Raw genomic sequence first — 20,813 nt, 5'->3', positions numbered from 1 at the left:
ATGAACTACGCCAAAACATGATCCGGATATTCCGGCTTCCTCCAGGCACATACAGCCCCACGGAAGATGGGAAAAGAAAATAGAAAAATCCCTCCTTTAACCCCTTTTATCGTCGACCAGCAGCCAGCAACATTAATTGATGAAAGCTCAGAACGCCGCAACCCGTCTTCCTGGTCGTTTATTGTATGAGAAAGATGCATGAGAAATTGATGGCTAGGAAATCAAGTGCATTAAGTCGTAAAGCCCGCTCTGCGACCTTGTGGATGCTCCACGGAGAGGGAATCACCGCCTCCAGCCGACGTTCCATATCACATGTGCAATGTCCTTGGCTGTGTTTACGGTGTCTGCCACACGGTCAAAAATGCTTGCACTCAATGGTTCATCTTCTTCGTTGGGTGTTATTCCTCCCGGAGACATCGAATGGAAGTAGTAATCGAGCTCCTCGTCATCTTCTGGATTCACAAACCAAGGACGGCTTAGGCTTCCTATGCCATATGAGTTGCGGCTTGGTTCCCAGTCGAATTCCACGTCATTATCTTCTTCATCAAGAAGGAAATTAGCAGATGGCGTGATGTTCCTGCCAGATCGTGCACTTTTCCGCGTCGACTTCTCGGCTCCGGACGAAGTAGGCGACGTGGAGTTCAGGAAGTAGCTGGACCACCGACCCATTATTGAGGATGCTGGTGATTCCGATGTGGTTTGTCCGTTCCCACGGGCATCCCCTCGGCCATCTGGCAGATCATCCGGATGGTCCGACGCATCCCATCGGTACTTGAGTGTGGTAGAAGGAAGCGGGGCAATGGTTTTGTTTTCACCAGTAACGCTACCACGAGGCGTACCTTTGTCGCTGAGCGACGAGTCAGAATGAATGTGTTTCATCATGACGATACCATCCTCTGATGACTCATCCCCGAAATGAGCAGGCCATCCATCGTCTTCCTCTTTCGCTTCGACAGCAATACATTGCACCACCTCGTTGTTGAAGTGAATATGCCGTCGTTCGCTAGGGGTGGCCGACGTTGATGTATTGGTGGCGGTACCCTTAGCAGTACCCCCCACGGGAGTGGTGGACGACTTGCTAAGCATATGTCCAAACTCCGAGGAGGCCCTCTGTAATGGGGGACGGTTACGGTTGATCTCGGCCTCCTGTGCTTTTAAAATGGCTCCCGCATGTTGCAAGAGCGTATGCTGGGACAGAGAACGCTGCAAGATGGTCTCAGAAGCCGTTCTCTTCTTCAATATCGGTTTCCTATCCGGGTACAAGGTCGGTGTCTCCAAGCGGCTGGGAGGAGGAGAGCCATTGAATGCTTTCTCCCGCTTATTGCACGTCTTTAAGGGTCCGTACAACCACGTCACATCGCAGTCCTTCAGCCTATTGGGAGTGTTAGCATCAAGCCCAAGCCTAAGGGACTCTGTCCAAGAACTGACCAGTTGAGGGCTTCTGGCGATACCGTACCCAAATTGAGTTTCAGCTTGGCCCACGTCCTCCACGAGGCATTCTCTAGCCTTGTCCCATTTTCATATATGTTCCTCCGGGCGACGACGTAACGCCATGATGCCCAAATATCCTCCTGTCTCCATTCATGAGATAGATAATCCACGTGCCTCGATGGCTCATCCTCGATTGTACTATCATCAGCAGCCGGTGCCTGTGTCAGGCGTGGGAAGTCCGCCGAGGAGTCCACAGACACATCACTGAGGGCTTCAGGCTCCTTCTGTGCGAATTGGCTGGAATCGTACGACGGCAGGACCAACTCGTCATCATCATGGCCCTCACTCATAAGAGATAGACTGCTCAGAGTCGCAGGCGTGGGAGGGAGATTCCCCACGGCTGTAATAGTGAAATCCGGGGATGGAGACGCTGACCGCGACGGGGAGGACACCACGGCATCAGAACGATCCTTGTGATGATATGCGGGCAGATTAAATTTGGTTGTGGCAACACTGGGCTCTTCGAGGAAGTAGGTTTGGGTGATTGGACTTCGCAAAGGGTCCGGAGAAAAGCGTGATCGCCCCTCGTTCGAGGCGGGAAGTATGGCCGTCATCCTAGCAGCTCAATCAGGTACATAAGGGCAGACTGCGAATGGAATGGCCGTTGCAAGGGCTGGAGTTGAAGCAGAAATGGTGGAACAATTGATTGAGATAGAATGTTTCGTCTCCAATGGAAAGGCGCGAGAGGCGTCGAGGAAAGGCCCGCTATCTAGGAATGGCGACAAAGTGCTGAGATCATGGTACAGTATGGGGTAGGCCAGAGTAGGATTTGATATTGATTGGCAGCATATATGAAGGGGCAGCTAAGGCGCCTCGGAGATGTTATAGGGCGAGAGAGCTAGTAAGATGTATGTTGAGGAGCCATCAAGGTGTCAGGGAGTGAGTGATATGCGAGAGTTATTAACGGCTCCAAACAAGCCCCTCGGAGGGGGGTGGAGAAGGCCTTTTGCTCGGTCGCACGAAAGGATCGGAAACTTGGATGGGGTCGAAGCTAGATTAAGATGAAAGGTCGGGAATAAACCAGCGTGTGTATGGGAGTCGCAGGGTGAAAGGCAAGAGTCGTAAAGTAACGTTGACGGGAAGCGGCGGGAAACCGGAAATACCTGTCTCTCTCTCTTCTTTTGCGAGTGCGAGTTTAGTGATAGTGGCGAGTGGAGATGCGATAATGCACTGGGGGTTCGACCGTTGATTCTTCTTTTTTTTTGGTATTATTATTTTTTATCTTTTCATTTTCGTTTTGATAAAAAGAAAATCTCTTAATTCTTCCCAGGTACTAGACCAGGATCTAAAGAGTCTAGATACCCGATGGTAGGGGGGCGAAGGGGGGAGGAAGCGTTGATGTCGCGCGGATCAAGTGAGGTTTGGTAGATAAACCAACGAGAAGGATCAGAGACGCAGGGTACCGCGTCGATGGCTTGGCGGAAGGAGGATTTGTTGGAGAATTGATTACGATTGACGTACGCGTGGGTTAAGAAAGAAGTACGAGGATATTCCCACCCCCCTTTCCCCTCTCCTTCGTATCTAGCAGTGCACAGTACCTAGGAACGGGTACCTCCCAAGGAGGGCATCAAACAAGGTTGAACCAGCACACAGAAGAATCTGTTCGGTGCTTTTCTCGATCTTGTTTGCCACCAAAGAACCAAATGCTCGCAAAGTGAATCATGACGACGGTACCTCGAATGGAAAACCGGCCGGGTGGGGACGAAGCAGTTACGCTAAGACATGTCGGTCTAGTCTCCAGCAACTTTTACTCTTTCCTGTCTAGTGCATGTATTCTGGCTCATTGCTGATTGGTTGGCACTGGAATGGTGTAACTCTCGTGGTGCATGAGTGTGGGTCACATTAAGCATTTCGCAGCCCGCCATTGGCTCTCGTTGAGGTGGGGTTAGACCAGTCTTGACACCCGAACATCGACGATCCAGAGCCAGCCTCATGAAGCAATGTTCTTTCGGACTTACTGAAGGTTTTACCTGTCGTCCATAGTACAGTCTCCCTCGTATTATCTACTATATATCCATACTGAGCTGCCTAGCTAGCTAAATTACTACCTTGCTATCAGGAACCGAGCTATGTGTCCTAGACAAAGCCTCCGATCTATACCTTAGCCGCATACCAATCATCGACGGACTTTACGTACTGCGACCGGAGTCTAGAAGGACTCCGAGACCCCCAAGACGCGCTAATTATGCACTGTAGTGAGGTCTCTTCCTAACATCCGGTTTGGAGCTGTGCGGGAGGGACGTGCGATAAATTACTTACTAACTGCTACCTCCCCATGCCCCGGGATGACAGATCAATGGCCTTACCCAGTCACTAAACTAGACTAGACGGGGCATGGCAGCTAGCGTGAACATCATCATAATCTCATTCCCAGGCCAGAAACACGGAGCAGAGTAGTCAGGGATCAGATTGTTTCCTCCCTTAGCGACCCCCCTTCCCGATACGTCGAGTATCAGACCCACCGGCTTTTCATTCCCGCAGTATCCCTTGGGAGAGAATGATGTGATATTGATAAGGAGAAGCAGAACAAAGAACCCGAGAGTTTGCCAGTCACTCTCCTCCTGCCTGTTTGGATTTCTGGGGAAACCTCCGCACGGTCTGTTGAAGTCCAGATCCCAGATCCTCGGCAAGCCAATGCGCGACCGTTGCTTCGTTCATTCCGGGGCACCCGCAAAACAGGAGAAGATCCATTTTCCCCTTCTCCTCTCCCGATGAATGACCGATCCACCCAGAACTGTATCTACTGTTTATCTACTAATCATAATCTTCACATTAGAAGCCAGCCTTTAACTGTGTCTCCTCTTCAATGCTTACAATTATACAAATGTATACTGCTTTAGTCTGCACATTGAGGAGTGCCCTGTGGCTGCCCTCCGGGAGGTAACATGTCCAAGCTCCCAGCCGACAAGTACGTAGTCTCGGGATAACACGGGATGCTGGAAGCTTCCGGATAGTCGTGTCATCTTGCCGATTACTACCTTCTTCCATTGTCTTAACGGGATGCACGGATGTTTTGGTGCGGTTGCTTTGCATACGCTTTGAACGAGCATTGCGCACCTACCACGCTGACAGCAATGTTTGTTCTCTAAATTATGGTTCAGTTTCTAGTTTCAAGTTAGTGCCCTGTACTACCACTGTCCGATCAGTGCCACTATATCTCTAGAGGACAAAGTGGATGGATGCTCTTGCTAACCACCTTGACACGTTAAGCCAAATCCGTTAGGTCACTCCTCTGTCATATGTATGTTTGCTCTCGAAGCATAGTAGGACACAGACTTGACTAGACTAAACTAGGTAGATAGCTAGGCTGCTAGTTAGAGTGAGGGCTGGACAAAACGCTAAGCACGCAGGTCTCTCCTGTCTGCGGCGGAGCACGTGGATCCGAGCGTCTGGCATAAACGCTCACCGGAGCTATTGCTATTATACGGGTTTTGTCTTGGGCAATCTATGTCTTTCGTCTTGCCATCCTCGATAAGATTTTGGAAGGAATAGGAAGTTTTCTAAGCCTAGTGAATCATGATGTCATGCTTGTTTCCCTTTCAATTGGCTTTCTTATCAAAGCCACGAGAAGCTTCAGATCTAAATGTCGCTGAAATGCTGACTGGCAAAACGCCAGAGCTAACTAAGTAATTGGATGGCCAAAGTACTTCCTTTGTCGCGCCAACCTCTCAGGAGTCAGGACAACGTCCACTTGGGTCCGTTGATCCGCCCTTAGTGCCCGTTTCCGGACACTCAAATGTGCACTAGGAATATCTACAAAACTAGCTACCGTCTTGTTTCCAGACACTCGTCCGCAGCCTCCTTCTGACTAGCGTCCCAGCCATGTCCGTTCCTATCTGCGCATCTCCCCTGTGGCGTGGTCGAACGTGCAAGCGAACAACCCCTCATCTCTCAAAATCAAGTGGGGGTGAAACAATCTTGTAATTAAGATTGGCGTCAAAAGAAACCCGTAAGGCGGCTCGATGCATGTCAGACAACTGATGGCTAGGATAGCAGATCGTGGTACGTACGTCGTGAGCGCAAGGACCTTCCCACGAGGGGTACTTTGACGTTTCTCTTTGGTCAACCGCCGCATGCGGTACTCAGCGATCAAGCAACAATCAGCCACGCTTGCATATGGGACATGTTGGACCCCCTAGGTACTACTGCATAGACCGTCCCCCGTTGTCCGCATGCCATCATCTACGTCCGTTACGATTGGCTAGACATCCTTGTCCTACTCATCATGGACCTCTGTGTTCCATCTTCCCCTTATCAACACTTACGTCGCTTGAGAACCTAAAGAGCTGACAGGCCCAATCTAGATGATCGAGATTGGCTTGGACCCAGGGAACCGAACTGGAGGGATTGAATCGCCTATCAGGGCCTATCAGGGCCTATCAGAACAGCTATATTTAGGCCAATACTCACAAGAGGAGCCACGGACAACCCCGACTATCCAACACCAACCGGAAAGATACGTTCAGGCCAGGCCGCCGTCGATCATTCTAGCCCGCTTTCAAACGCGGGGTCCCATACATAGGCGAAACCCAGCGATCTCCTATCCCTCCAGGTCTGCTTCCTGTATGCTTTCGCTTTCTTTTGTTCTCACACGTATTGGCAGCTTTACATCAGGAATTATTTCAACGTGGCATTTAGCTCGTCGGGTGCGCTGCCCCGGGAGTTTCTCGGACGCGAGACTGGCGTAACCGAAGCGATATACCTGCTCTGTGAAGGCGCTGATGGAATTAGCGACGAGGCAATTTCACTGACGTGTCTTGAAAGCAGCCGGTGCCCGTGCACCCGCATGGCCCTGGTATGGCCGTCGGGCCCTTTCGTGGGCTCCGAGGCTACTGGATTGGCCGCAACTGCTCATTGGAAGAGGATATGAGGGGCAAAGTGCCAAACCGATTGGTCCCGTTAGCTCATTACTTGACAGACGGTCTGATCTATCTGGCCCTGCGCAAACCTCACTAGTTTTTCGCTAAGTCGGAGAGACAGTGTCTAGCTACGGACGAAGTGACTTTGCTCGCGCGGATTGCCATCCTGCTGGATAACCAAATACGCTAGCGACTGTTAGGTTTAGATTCTAAATCTCTGCGGCATCTCGGTGGTCTAGAACGAGGAGCAACAGAGCATTAGTCTTAGTATCAGGCAAGTAAATTTCGTGCCCGCTAGCATTCGCTTGGTGTACGAGCACCATAGCTATGGCGCACTGTATGGCGACTGTCACGCCGGTCAGCCTTCGACACTGCTTCTCACCAGGGCACTAATACGCCATACCTTTTGTTTCGGTTTGGCATACATTGCTTCTCTGCTCCTCTCTCCTTCAGTTCATTATCTTAAGCTGACATGATGGAATGATACGTGAGGTGGTGTCTGCAATCACACGCTCGTCATATTACAATATGCTTGACGCGGGAAAAAATGGTAAACGCCACTACCGGTTCGCTCACAACCTGCTTGATTGAATTGCCTTTCGAGACCTGGCCTATGCAGGCCCGCAGTATGCAACGCGGCAAAAGCAGCCACTCTAATCTTCCATTCCAACAATTGACGGAAATGTGGCCATGCCAAGTCACTCATGCATAAACTATGCTGGCCAGTCCGGCCTCACGGAGCTCTTCGATCACCAATCATCGTCCAGGCATGAAGCATGTCTTCAGATCTAGTCCCTGCTTTGTTATCTGCATGCGTATGCGTTAACAATGCTTTTCTTTGCCTTCGAGTCTTCCCAATACACATTGTTTGCCTCTTACACTTGAGTATACTGGAATTAGACGCCGCATGCCCGATGGCTGAAATGTATCGTTCTCGAAGGTCTATCATGTTTTCGACTGCTCAAAGGTTGCATGCAGCCACTTCAGTGGCGTCAACATCGGGCGTCATGACAGAGGGCATGTTTGCTTGACGGCTCTTGATCGCCACTGTCAGTTCCCAATTCATACCGAGTTGGTGCACGATAGAGTTGACGGGATGGACAACTTCAACCCGTGTGGCAAAACATCATGCAAAAAATGCCAGGTTCAACTGACTGCAGCTTCTAGACTGGCCTAACATAAGCAAGCCCAAGAGGTACTCACTTACGTTATCAGCGTACACGTACCCCCCTCTGCTACAGCGCGTGAACTGAAATATCTTAAGAATAGCTTACCAACCGAACCATCCATAAAGCATTCCAATGAGTCCAGTCCTCATACAAACATCACATTAGACAATAACAAAAGATTCTAGCCAGAAAATAATGCATCATAACCAAGCTTCAATCTTCCACTACGAGGCATAACATACCAAGAACCCGCCAGCCCAGCCAATTAGTATAGTAGCCACGACACCGAAACGTACGCAACGCAACTCTGCTCCCAAGTAAACACAAGCAATAATTCTATCCTCCCGTATACAACCTGTCCTATAACCCACAACAAAACCAAACATATCTTCTTCATACAATATGGACATAGCATAAATCACATGACAGATAGATAATGGAGTAGATAGGTAACTACCCAAAACAGCCTAGCTTCAAAACCCAAACTGCAACGCAGCGGGAAATACGTACATCCAGACCCGACCCCGCGCTCATTCAGAGGGCGGTCGACAGCGGCGGCGGGAGGGGCCTACCTAATACCGCGCGAACGAGATTTTGTGTCCAGATATATCGATCCATAATATCTTGAATCTCTCCCCCTCATACCTCTATACGTCTATTTTTATATCCCTGGATATATCACAATGGCCGAAGTTGCCCAATCGGTTCCTGCTGAATCGCAGGCTAAGCATGTTGTTTACTGTGGAGGTAAGTCGTCTCTTCTTCCGTCTCTGCTATCGCTTTGGTAGTGATGTTTTAAGAGAGAAGATCTAATAGCTAACTGAATCTTCTACTATGCATAGTTTGCACATTGCCTCCGGAGGTACGCATACATATACACACCCCATGCACTCGAACCCAAGCTTCCCGTCTTCATCTTCGAAGATAAACCCCCTTCCCCGGCTCTGCTCGTTCCAGCATTATATTATCTATATCACCTAAAAGGGCGTGTGAGGCAGCCAGCTAACATTAATTTCGAAATCGATTAGTACTGTGAATTCGGCGGCACGGCCAAGAAATGCGAGGACTGGTTGAAGGAAGCCCATCCGGACATGTACCAGGCGTTATATTCTGAGGGTTCGTTATTTTTTTTTTTCCCCCTTTCGCCCACCTCCCGGGTCTTTCAGATCAGTCGCTAACTTGCGACCTATTTGTGCTGTATAGAGGCCCTCAACTCCAACCTCGCTACATTGTCGGTATCGGCTCGGGAGCGCGCAGCTAAGGATGCGGCGAAGAAGGAGGCCAAGGCTGCTGCGGCTGAGGCGCGCGATGCTGAGCGGAAGGCGGCGTCCAAGGTACAGATTAAGCGGGTTGAGCGGAACAAGCGGAAACATGTGACCGTTATCACGGGCTTGGATATATATGGGTTGGAGAATAAGAAGATCGCCAAGGACCTGGGCAAGAAGTTTGCTACTGGTTCTTCGATGACTAGGTCTGCTGGTGGAACTGAGGAGATTACCGTGCAGGGTGATGTGAGTGAGGATGTTAAGGAATGGCTGCTCGAGGTGTACGGGAAGGAGATCCCGGAGGCCAATATTGAGCTCATCGAGGATAAGAAGAAGAAGAAGGCGGCCGAAGCGCCCTGAGGTATAGTTAACGGGCCGATGAATGCATAATGTACAAAAATGCTATGCTGGGGGGACACTATGGGTATCATGACATTATTTATGGTTTACATATTAGATCAACGGAGATCCGACAGTCTCGAGGCTGGCCTTGAAAGTTGTCCTGAGTCTCGGAAATAGAAAGATCCAGCGCGCTCATAGCTCGTCAAATATTGTCAGTGGGTCTGGATGAGTAGTCCTGACATTAGTATCATCTCTAGTAGCCGTGGCTACGACGGGAACTGATCCCCCAGAGGGCCGATTATGATGACGAGAAGGGAGATTCCGCAGAGATCGTGGCCATGCTTCCCTCGGGCTATCTGAGACTGCTTCATGGCCATTCTCTGGTGGTAGAGCATGCGACGAGTTTGTTAGAAACAATGCTTGCGAAGGTAATCCAGAAGGGTCTGGACTCGTAGTCGGCCAATTTTGTATCGCAACAGCGAGAAGAACTGCGAGCACGCCAGCTACCACCACAGTCCAGAAGATCCGAAGGCGCCGATTAACTCGTGACTGCCATTCTAGTTCTTTCTTGTCCCAGCGATCAATTTCATGGCGCATTGCCTCGAGTCGACTGTTAAGCCCCTCAGCCCTCTGTCGGCCCGTCTTCATGCGATCTTCCAATGTCTTAATCCTCTCTAATTGGGGTTGAAACTCTTTCAGTTCCCCCATCTGTTTCCGGATTTCCTTATCCAAGCCCGATGTCTCCCGCTGGAAGTCGTCAAAAAGGGCAGAAGTAGAAGTAGAAAGTTCCTGGAATGATGCGATGGTCGAATTCAATGCGGCAATCTTCTCCAGAAGGTTGTAGTACGTATAATCCAGTCTACGGGTGATATCCGTTGCAAGGGTCCCGATCATTGACAGGGCAGACCGTAAATATCTATCATCAAACCAGTCAAAACCATCCCAAATGCGAATGGACAACAATCGACTTACTCCTCCCCTTGTTTTCTCTTACTCTTTACTTGCTCCAGGTCTTCCATCGAGCGTATCTCTTGACGCCTGATGGGACCAAGTTTGTTGCTCGGGTCAATGACATCAAGTAAACTGCCCTTTCGGCTCCCACTACCCAAGGCTGCGTTGGAATCCGAGCTCCAGCGCGACCAGGTTGTCTCCTGAGTTATGGGTCTAAGCAAACCATCGTCGGTATCGTTATCCTTTTCCTTGCTACCAGACCATGTTGGCAGAAGACCTCGAGAACCAGCGGACGAGGCGAGGTTGTTCATTCTTCGGGGAAACCGAAAGTCGCCGGATTTACGGTGCTTGTGCTTGTGCTTCGAACGGGATTTAGACTTGACGCGATCTGGACGGGGAGCGTCGAAGGTTAGAAGTTGGTGGTGATGCTTCTCTCCAGTCAGACCGGGAGGTTGAGATACTTCGCGACCATGATGATTCTGGCCGAGTTGGAGACTTCCGCTATAGTCGCTGGTGGCACTGGAGGGCTGCAAGCTGGGTGGTGGTGCTGGTTTCTGGCTTCCGGCGGCTCCAGAGCCATGGGCCGGTGGGTAAGACGCGGACAGCTGTTTGGACGGTTGGGAAACCATGGCGGGCAGGAAGGATCCAGGTCAGTGAACCCTCTCCACTTTCCTTAGCACGCCCTGACCCGGATAGTAACACTGCTCAACGCGTTGGTCAACCTGGGTGGTCGGTTTCTGAAGATGTTTTCCCATCGGTCGTACGACTCGCGAGCAGAGGTGAAACACAACGTGGTTGAACGTGATGCCAAGCGCTGATCCATGCGCTGGCCGATCGAAGGTATCGGCCCCTGATCCTTTGCGGGATCAGCAGGCCTCGGAATATATACTTCCATTGTGATTTGACTACATCCGAGCATTCTGATGTATAAAATCAAAGACCAGTCTGTGCTTTTCCTTTGAGGCGTAAAGTAACGTGGCCTTTCTGTACATTATTATGATGTGTTGTCATGGATAGGTCAGGAACCATGTAGATAGTTCGGTGTATCCATTGTAGTATATACTATTCTGAAAGGTTGATTTCTAACTCCACGGTCGCCAGCGAACTCCACTTGTCATGAAACAGTAGCCATCGATCGGCCGTAATTCCCAAACCCGGCAAGAAAGGAAACATGGTGTGAAGGTGAATGATACAGAAAGTTTACGGCGTGGGGGTACATCGGCCACCACTCGAACGAGATGTAGACGGGTTAGTGATCAACAGCAAAGGCGAAATAAAAAGAAGTAGAAAAAGAAAAGAAGCTGGAGAGAATAATGAAGGGAAGAAGGACCAGAGCCGACGGCAATCAAGAGTTCAGCAACTTGTTGCGCTTTTCGCGGCGCTTCAGGCGCTCGACTCGCTTGCGGTGCATTTTCTCGGCCATCTTCTCATAACGTTCCTTCTCCTCCTTAGCGGCTCGACGATCCTTAATTCTTTGGATATGCGCCTAGGTGATTGTCAGCAAGATTAACAATCTCTTTTGTAAGACATGTCATAGGCTGAATCCCACCTGTCTCTCTGCCTCCTTTTCTTCCTTCAACTCTTTCTCGTGTTCCTTCACGGCTTCATGGTGCTTGCGTGCTTCCAGTCGCTTAGCGTAGGAGGTCATGCCCGAAGTAGGGCGGAACGGCTTCTTGGTATCATGCCAGTTTTTTCCTGCGGGTCCGAGAAGCGAAAGGCATTAGCAACAGTTATTTTCGAAGGCCAGGGAAAAAAAGTGGGGTAGCTAATTTCATACCATTTTTCCGCATGCCCTTAATGGGGGCAGCAGCTGAAGGTGCGGAAGACATGATCGGACCGAGAGTAGGCAGAGCCAAACGAGTCGATCGACCAAATGGGGGGGTTTGTGTTGGGATGTGAAAGAAGAGAGAAAAGAAAAGAGAGATTCCAGACGGGATGATGATGGAATTCTCTTAGCTCTCCGCTGCCCTCTTTTTTTTTCGGGGCCTCCGAGTTTTGAGGAAAAAGTTATCTTAGACCGATCAGATAACCGGATCTCGGCAGAAGTGGTGCGCCGGGCCCCGTTCTGGCATGGAATTGAGGGATTTGTCGGCGAGAAGTCTGACGGATCACACTCAACTAGTTGCAGCACTCGCCGCAATCAGCCAACCGCCGCGAGGTCTACCCACCCCACCCATCGCTCATATCCCGATTTCCCCTGCCCCCTTGGCCTTTTGGGCTCGTGTTCCGTTTTACTGGCAAGCGATGTTCGCTCTCTCTTAATTTATCGCGCGTGGTTCGGGCACACCTCCAAGCAAAACCCCTCGTCGAGTCACCACACCGCCCCATCACTCTGAAAGTCTTTAAATACCCTTTAGACCGTTCTCTCTCTCGAACAGCTCGCGAAACTACAATGCTCTCTCGATAAGACTCGTCTATCCTTTTACCCCCCACTGTGCCTCTCTCCTTGCATACACACCCGTCAAAGTCGTGTCGTGTAACCCGAGCTCGACTGCTCATTCACCTTTTCCCTGATGGCGGCCGCCGAACATGCGATAGCAATCAATGATGATATGTCAATGGAATTGCCTACACTTCCGCCCAACCAGGGCCTCGAGGCCTTCAAAGATATCGTGTTTGGGTCGGTAAGTCATAACCGTCGTGCCCAACCCTTGTGGACGTGAACATGACTGACGTTTGACCCCACTAGGCTGCAGGAATGGCAGGCAAAGTGATCGAGTACCCTTTTGATACAGTCAAAGTGCGGCTCCAATCTCAACCGGATCATCTTCCTCTCAGATACAAAGGCCCCTTGGATTGTTTCCGTCAATCCTTCCAAGCAGATGGCCTACGCGGGCTCTACCGGGGCATTAGCGCTCCCATGGCAGGTGCTGCCATTGAGAACAGCTGCTTGTTCTTCAGCTACCGTCTGATCCAGGATATATTGAAGGCCACTGTCTACTCCCCTGCCGATGACCTCCCTTTCTCGGCACTGGTGCTCAGCGGCGCTGCGTCAGGATCTATTACCTCCCTTGCGCTTACCCCGGTTGAGCTCATCAAGTGCAAGATGCAAGTTCCCGTTACGGCGTCTGGCGGAACCCCCCCTGGACCATTGACTCTGATAGCCACTGTCTTCCGTCAAGACGGCCTTCTTGGCTTTTGGCGCGGACAGTTGGGAACACTTATTCGCGAGACTGGTGGCGGCGCTGCATGGTTTGGTAGCTATGAGGGGGTATCTGCACTGTTCCGCGCATACCGTGCCCCATCTGCAGAGCTCAAGGAAGATGGAACATCCTCTGATTCCATTCCTATCTACCAGAAGATGATTGCAGGTGCTGCAGCAGGCGTCAGCTACAATTTTCTCTTCTATCCTGCCGATACGATCAAATCGCGCATGCAAACAGAGGATGTTACGCGAGGAGCATACAACGGCAAACGACAGACATTCTGGGGAGTTGCAAAAGCCTTGTGGAGACAGCAAGGACTAAGGGCTCTGTACCGAGGCTGTGGCATCACCTGTGCTCGATCTGCCCCCAGCTCCGCCTTCATCTTCACCGTCTATGAGGGACTACGGAATCATTTTGCCTGATTCTCAGCTTCCTTCTACCCCACATTCTCTTTTCTTCTCCAGCTCTTGCCCTATATTTTTTTACTCTCTCGCATCCCGATTCTTCCTTTCCTTCCCCCCGACGTTCGTCGGATGCTTCTTGTTTATACACTTTCCGGTTGAGGCGCTTTCGTATGATACCTACAGTCATGTTCCGAGTTAGATTCCAACATCTTCTTTTGAGACCATCAATCTGGTATTGGTGCGAAGAAGAAAAATGGAGTGTTGATCTATTTACAATTTTCTTTTTGTTTGATGTCCATTATTTTTTCATGCTTATGAATCTTATATATTTTCATCTTGTTGGATTTTTTTTCTTTATTTTATTGTTGATATAGACGTGTGTGCGGGGAACCCGAAAAGGCAATTGGCGATTACTTTAGTGATGACATCATGGATAATATCGGGTGGGAGTCGATACAACCTTTAAACACAGGCAGCCGAGGTTACAGAAAAGCACCTAGATTAGATAAAAATTGAAGATTTGATATAGATAATTCTTGGTTATCCGTGTTATCAACATTATCGTGAGTCACCCTGAGACAAGTCAATCCTTGCGATAAGAGAGGGGTTGTGGAAACATGAACAACAACCACAACGGGCGTTTTTTCCGGTCCAGATGACCACTTCCCCGCGCAGTAACTACTACTAACTTACTACTACTACATTCATCCGTATATCTATCTACCCGCTACCTGTCAACTTCATTTGACTTTTCATTCTTGGGAATAGACCCATCCAGCCATCCAGCTAGACAAGGAGAAAACATGGTCCACGCTGCCGACCACCTCTCTGCCCAAGAGCTCGAAACGCTCTCCACCAAGGCCATCGCCGCCAAGGACACCGCATACTGTAAGTCCACCTGTCTTCCCCCTAAACCCAAAAGCCGCCATGGCATATATCTAGAATTAACTAATGCGACACCAACAGGCCCCTACTCAAAGTTCCGTGTTGGCGCATGCATTCTGACCGAGTCGGGTGAATTCGTCCAAGGCGCCAATGTTGAAAATGCCTCTTATCCCGTTGGAACTTGTGCGGAGCGAGTAGCCTTTGGAAATGCCATTGTAAGCTGTCAACTCTACACCTCTTTTTTTTTTACTATTTTATCTCCGTGCCTACTTGCTGTACCTTGCACATGTCGAAAATGAACTGAAGAAAATCACTCATGCATTTTTGCTTACTTCGTCGGACTGCTTTGCAGGTGGCCGGGCATCGCAACTTCAAAGCCATTGCTGTCGCGAGTGACATCAAACCTCCCGCTTCGCCATGCGGCATGTGTAGACAGTTGTACGTACCCTCTCTTGTCTCTCTCTGTCTCTCTATCCCCTGGCCCTGGTTTTTCCATCCCTGTGCTGTACCCGCAAATAGCTTGCGCGAAAAAGAAGGCAAGCAAATTAACATGATTGGCTACCCGGGGAGTTCTATAATTCCCTCATCACAATAATGCGACAACAACAAACCAAATCACGTACGTACGTACTTACTTGCTAACTAATAATGATTCGTGTCTCTCAGTATGAGTGAATTTACCACCCCCGAATTCCCCATTTTTATGTATGATGGTGAGGGTAATTATACTCTTACTACAATGGGAGAGGTAATATATCTGACCAATCCATCCATTCTGTTCTGAATCAGTGGCTGACAACTGGTTTTGCTCGCATTGCAGCTCCTGCCGAACTCGTTCGGCCCGAGTGATTTCACTCATTGAGCATTGAAGTATGTCATTATATTCGATTTGCTTGATTACTCATTGGTTGCTATTGTGGAGTAAAGCAGGATGATTGGCATGTGTAAGCGGGTGGGTGATTCTTTCTTTCAAGGTTTTGGTTGCTGTTGTTGCTGCTGTTGCCTGTTGGTGCTGCTGTAGTCGGTGCATTCGTTGGAAGTCACCGCGGGAAAGGGTGTTTGTGGTTGGTGGTTGAAGTACCCAGGGTAGTTGGTTCCTGGGAGAGACAGATGATGATTATGATGCTGAGCTACGCTCTCCTTATATTATGATTGAGCATCCAAAATTTACGGTGCTGCTCTTTTCAAGCAAACGTACGCGTAGGACAAGGTAAAATAATATGCTCATATGAATCGAAGGGGCTATCCAGGCTTCTATTATATACATCGCCTTCTAATTGAGTCGTCGTTATAAGCACCTCATATGAGGGCAAGCAAGAATGTTCATATTAGACTCTTACTTCTCTTCTCTGAGGAGTCGATGTCTCAGTTTGTACCGTGACATGCAGTTTTCCAAACCCCCTGCACGGCTTTATGGGATCAAACTGTCTCCGTAGATTATCATGTTACTGCTACGTCTAAAACGTTATGGCTGGAGTTGTTTGGGTAGTTCCCGAATTGGTATGAATTCGTAAACTCCAGATTATTGCAAGATACCCATTAGCACTGATTCTACTTCACCTCTATGACACGCACATTATATAGGCGATTAGAACAAGAAAAATAAAGACGGGGGACGCGAAAAACGCGTACATAGAGACACATTTCAATACATGACGTTCTCATAATAAAACATAACCTCATGGGCCCGACACGGTTGACGGACAGGTGTCAGGACGAGCCAACGTATTACAGCTCTTCCTCTTCATCCGCTTCGAGATCTTCCACACCAAGAAGCTCATCCTCGTCGTCAACAACACCAGTATAGTCGCCGCGCCTGGCGGCAAATGATCCGCGAGACGCATAAGGCCTTGAGTAACCCCGGTTGCGTCCTAGGCGCACATATCCACTCGCGCTTCGCCAGAGACTTGTAGCTAGCAGTGGGAGCGCCTTGATGACGGCCACCGCACCCGCAATTATGGCAACCGGAACGGTGATGAGAAGAGAATCTCGCGAAAGCAGACCCTGGGAGGTACCAACATTCTCCCCGAGCCGAATCTGGCCAAACTTGCCGTCCCACCTAGTATAGCCATAATAACCGACAGCGCTTGCTACAGCAATAGGGATGACGATCGCGAAGAAAAGACCAACACCGCTAATCCCATGTTTCTTCTTGTACTCTTCCTCTCTGTTGGGGCAAGGCTTGGAAACAATATGGTCCATTTCACGTCCACCCTGACACGTTGATTGAGGGAGACGCCGATATCCTGAGGGTTCCCAGTATTGATATGCGTCAGGGTCTTCTCTGCATACAGCCATGGTATCAGGAGGAGCGAGTCCTTGAACAAGAGCACAGCTGCCATCACTCTGGGGCTCGTAGTTGTAGTCACTGCCTCCGAATCAGCAAATGCACCATTTATAGGTAAGAAGTAGCGCCAATGAAAATTAAGGGGAGGGGGGCGGTTGACGAAGACTACTTACCATTCAAAGTCAGCCCTCGTGCAGGCGCAGTTATCTCCGATGCTGTGAACATGAGGCTCACGCCAGTCGTTCCAACATTGAGCTGACGGTTTCTTCCGATGATACTGCTCAACATGGCCAAACAGGCAATTATCGTCCTGGAACGGATGTTTTGGTTCCCAGAGGTAATAATCATGGCTCTCAGCTTTATTCTCGTCCAACTTGCACGAAGAGGAACGGAGCCCACTGAAGTCAACGCTTACTGTCGCGAGCTTATCTCGGTAATCTGATTTCAGCTCTTTGCCCCAGAGAAGAAAGCTCTTGGAAGTGTCGGATGGTACGGTGGAGATATCATCGATCTGCATATCCACGTCTGAGAAGACAAATTCTAACCATGTGTCACCCTCGTCAAGACTGTAGTAGAGAGTTTTGGTCGGCTTCGACTCAGGCACGATTACAATCAAGGAACCGGCATCACCAAACTCCCAGATGTACCTGCCCTTCTTGACCGACTTCCATGTGAAGCCAGCATCCCGGGTTATGAACGTATCGGCCTCGTCTTCGCCACCGAGGTGGTCACCAACATTGCCGACTCCGAGCATCAAGCCGATTGCTGAACTGGACGAGAAAGTGTCCCGCTCATCCCTGCGTTCTGTATAGCCGTGAAGGTGGAGCGAACAGCCAGGAACGCCTTCTCCTTCAATAGAACACCCAAAGTCTTTGCCCTCAGCATCCTTACTTGGGGGAGAAAGTAAGGTCCATTGCCCTCCATCGTTGTGGGTAATCATTGTCCTTAACTTTTTCGGCTCTCCATTTGACAGCTTGTTCACGTTACTGACAACATTTGCAACTGCCACGCCTTCTATGCCTTGCATCTTCTCAAAGTCAACATATCCCCGGAAGTTTCGATTCACCGCACCAAGGCTGAGCACATAGGAAGTTCCGTTGCTATTACTCTTGATGATCGATCCGTACTCGGCCCCTTCCGAGTTACTTACTGTAACATGCAGGAAAACGGCGTGAGTTGAACTTTCCAGCACGGTATATGCCGTTTGGACAGGGACGTTGACATTGGGAGGAAATTTTGCCTCTGCAAATGTCTTACCATCGACGCTGCTGCTCGCCACCAAAGAGTCGGGCTTCTCTGTATCTCTAGAAGCCACAACAATGAACTCGGACATGGTGGCATAGTTGATGACATCTCTGAAATGGACCTTCGAGTCTGAAAACCAGTTCTCACTGGATATCAGTTGTAGTCGGTTGTTCCTGTTCTCATTCTCGAATTGCTCGCAGAATATGAGGTTCGTGCTATCTTCGCGGCCTTCCCTGCTTTCGAATTCACACTTTTGAACATAGCGTTGCAGCAGCTCCCAATTGTCCCCGCGGTTTTTACTGATGTATGCGTTGGAGTGACAATCACCAGATCCGCAATCAACGGCCCCTGTCCAGATCAACCAGTCTTGGTACTGAGGATGGAACGTAAGAGTTGGGAGGCGTTCCTCAGTCGGAGGCGCTGGTGCATCGAAAGGCTTGAATGACTGGCCACGGTCAACAGTCCAAAAGCCTTCAGCACCGTCCGTCAAGAGGAAAGCACCATCACTGTTATATGGGTGAGGAACGATTCTGTTGATTGCTTCTCCTTTCAGTGGCTGCTTCCATGTCTTCCCATGATCATGTGATACATAGAGCGCACGTTCACTGGTGAGCATAACAATCGTCTCGTCATTACCAGAACTGCTTGACTGACGTTCTAGGTAATAGTAGGCACTGAATTGCCTTGCGTCAAAGTATTGTTTTTCCACGCTGATTTCGCCAGATGTGGGCACATTGCCTGCATCCTTGCAACGCCACTCAATATCGTGATCAAGGTTCTTGCCGCCATCACGGATGCAAGTGTCACCTGGTATCAGTCTCCAACCAGATGGTCCCATGAAGGTATCATCGGGGTTTTTGCACCCATCTGGGGGCGTTGGCAGTAAGGCCGGGATACAACTCTTTCCGTCCTCGCTGCCTTTGAACTCACATTCGAAATCTTCTGCCGTACATTTGCATGGTTCCATGATCGGCTGAGGATCTTTGAACTCCTCATCCACGAAGCAGTCAGCATTCGCCTTCCTGCGGCGGAAAAATTGTTTGTGACCCATCAAGCAGTCTGGCTCGCCATTTTCGTCTAGTCTAGCTGGCCACTTCTCGAAGTCATCTTCTTCGCATTTCCGCTCATGCAATCCCTTGAAGTCGATGGAATAGACAATGTACCCGCTTTCCTCGTTTTGCTTGCCGACTAGTAGAAACCTTAGGCTCGTGGAGTCTGGTGTCGTAGTGACCATAGTGGGATATATTTTATGTTCGATCTCCACCGATTCCCATTCCTTGCCATGGTCAAGAGAAAAGCTAATCTTGTTGGATTTGCCCTTATCGCTGATTGCCATAACCACAGCTCCTTGGTCACCAAACTCGTACTTATGCGGCCCGTCAAGAGCATGACGCCAAGTCACACCAGCATCATCTGAAATATAAAGATCGCCGTCGGTGTATTTCTGAAGGTGATCACCTGTATTGCCAATTCCCATGACTAATCCTGGTGCTGGACTGGAAAATACCCGGCCGATGTTGGCGAAGGTAGTCACGGAATGTAGATGTAGATTCTTTTCACCAACCTTGAGAGGTTGGAAACTTCGGCCATCGTCGAAACTTATTCTACTGATGACCTTTTTCGCTTGCCCGGACTCAACCTCTTTCGGGTTTTTCACCGTATTGACCAAAACTATGCCTTGAATGCCAGCAATCTTTTCGAAATCAACGGTTCCTTCCATATCGCGATTGGTGTGTTCAATATTGCGGCTGAAGAATGTGCCGTTCGAATTGGAAGTGAATAGGACACCCATGTTGCTGGATGGGCTAGTCAGGACGTCTACCTGCAGGCTATAGTTGGTGCTCTCCAACATTGTATACGCGTCCTGCTCTACCCGATGCCCATCGAATTCGGCTCGATGCCAGGTATTCGTATCCGTTGTCACAAACAAGGCAAGCTCTTCTGTTCCCTTCGATTTGACGGCGGCCACAATAAATTTCTTGACAGCGGCTGTGCTAATAACACCGGAGACAGGTCGGCCCTCATGTAAGTTCACCTCCGTGCCTTCGATGTTACTGACGAAGTAATCATCCGAGTATACCAAGCGGTTGGCGTGTCCAAAGGGCACCTTCAACCCAGGAACGACACACAGTGATCTGTCCTTCAACTCCTGGTTCATATTCAAATCTTCAGCGAAGTGAGGGTGCCCAACTGCCCAGGAGCACCCTGCCGCACTCTCCCGCAACAGCCTAACGGTCTTGAAATCATCAGTCGTGTAGTACGACCTCACAATGCAGAAAAACCCGGCACATTCTTCGCTTTGGTATATGACCTTACTCGAGTCCCAACCATGGAAAACAAGGGGCTGATGCTGTAAAGCCGGCTGGTCGCCTATATCGAACGATCTCCACGTCTTGGCCTGATCCGTTGTGACCAAGTGATGTCCGTTAAAACCGAGAGCATAAGCCTTATTCTTGTCGAATGGGTGCTGTCGTATGAAAACCACCGGTTGTGCCACACTACCATCCTCGCTGCTAACCACGTCTTCCCATTCCTCCCCCCCGTTGAAAGACTGTTTGAAGTCTCCATTCTTCAGGCTCATAAGAACAGTTTCTGAGTCCTCGAAATAGAAGAGAGAAAAGGGTTCATGTTCAAGCTTGGTCGCCGTGACCTTCGGTTGATCGGATTTCTTCGCAGAGCTTTGCTGGGGAATAAGAGCCACCAAAAGGCAGCTCACCAGCACGAGCCATCGAAAGATCATGGCCGTGAAGTACAACACATTTGAAGGGC

At 49.7% G+C, this 20,813-nt stretch overlaps 7 protein-coding genes across 7 annotated transcripts; 3 read left to right on the top strand and 4 right to left on the bottom strand.

Annotated features, from left to right (window-relative positions):
- Positions 1-282: 282 nt before the first annotated feature.
- On the bottom strand, positions 283-2,045 carry AtWU_10335 (protein phosphatase regulator REG1; the record flags this gene model as incomplete). Its single annotated transcript, XM_035505439.1, has 2 exons — positions 283-1,372; positions 1,429-2,045. 2 exons carry the CDS (start codon positions 2,043-2,045, stop codon positions 283-285), a joined length of 1,707 nt encoding a protein of 568 aa, XP_035361332.1.
- A 6,157-nt stretch (positions 2,046-8,202) lies between these two features.
- Positions 8,203-9,144, top strand: tma22 (putative RNA binding protein Tma22; the record flags this gene model as incomplete). The annotated part of the gene is made up of 4 exons (XM_035505438.1): positions 8,203-8,266; positions 8,362-8,381; positions 8,548-8,635; positions 8,723-9,144. The coding sequence occupies 4 exons, from the start codon at positions 8,203-8,205 to the stop codon at positions 9,142-9,144; spliced, it is 594 nt and encodes a 197-aa protein (XP_035361331.1).
- Positions 9,145-9,318: 174 nt separating this feature from the next.
- On the bottom strand, positions 9,319-10,706 carry AtWU_10333 (uncharacterized protein; the record flags this gene model as incomplete). The annotated part of the gene is made up of 2 exons (XM_035505437.1): positions 9,319-10,042; positions 10,099-10,706. 2 exons carry the CDS (start codon positions 10,704-10,706, stop codon positions 9,319-9,321), a joined length of 1,332 nt encoding a protein of 443 aa, XP_035361330.1.
- Positions 10,707-11,422: 716 nt separating this feature from the next.
- Positions 11,423-11,906, bottom strand: AtWU_10332 (CGR1 family protein; the record flags this gene model as incomplete). Its single annotated transcript, XM_035505436.1, has 3 exons — positions 11,423-11,563; positions 11,627-11,772; positions 11,855-11,906. The coding sequence occupies 3 exons, from the start codon at positions 11,904-11,906 to the stop codon at positions 11,423-11,425; spliced, it is 339 nt and encodes a 112-aa protein (XP_035361329.1).
- Positions 11,907-12,590: 684 nt separating this feature from the next.
- Positions 12,591-13,645, top strand: amcA (putative mitochondrial ornithine carrier protein AmcA/Ort1; the record flags this gene model as incomplete). The annotated part of the gene is made up of 2 exons (XM_035505435.1): positions 12,591-12,701; positions 12,767-13,645. The coding sequence occupies 2 exons, from the start codon at positions 12,591-12,593 to the stop codon at positions 13,643-13,645; spliced, it is 990 nt and encodes a 329-aa protein (XP_035361328.1).
- A 785-nt stretch (positions 13,646-14,430) lies between these two features.
- On the top strand, positions 14,431-15,374 carry AtWU_10330 (cytidine deaminase; the record flags this gene model as incomplete). The annotated part of the gene is made up of 5 exons (XM_035505434.1): positions 14,431-14,515; positions 14,594-14,727; positions 14,865-14,950; positions 15,179-15,260; positions 15,333-15,374. The coding sequence occupies 5 exons, from the start codon at positions 14,431-14,433 to the stop codon at positions 15,372-15,374; spliced, it is 429 nt and encodes a 142-aa protein (XP_035361327.1).
- An 866-nt stretch (positions 15,375-16,240) lies between these two features.
- Positions 16,241-20,784, bottom strand: AtWU_10329 (vacuolar protein sorting/targeting protein 10; the record flags this gene model as incomplete). Its single annotated transcript, XM_035505433.1, has 2 exons — positions 16,241-16,880; positions 16,973-20,784. The coding sequence occupies 2 exons, from the start codon at positions 20,782-20,784 to the stop codon at positions 16,241-16,243; spliced, it is 4,452 nt and encodes a 1,483-aa protein (XP_035361326.1).
- Between the last annotated feature and the right edge of the window lie 29 nt (positions 20,785-20,813).

This window comes from Aspergillus tubingensis, assembly GCF_013340325.1.
Source record: "Aspergillus tubingensis WU-2223L DNA, scaffold_13, whole genome shotgun sequence".
NCBI lineage: Eukaryota > Fungi > Ascomycota > Eurotiomycetes > Eurotiales > Aspergillaceae > Aspergillus > Aspergillus tubingensis.
This window is presented reverse-complemented; position numbering and strand designations above follow the sequence as displayed.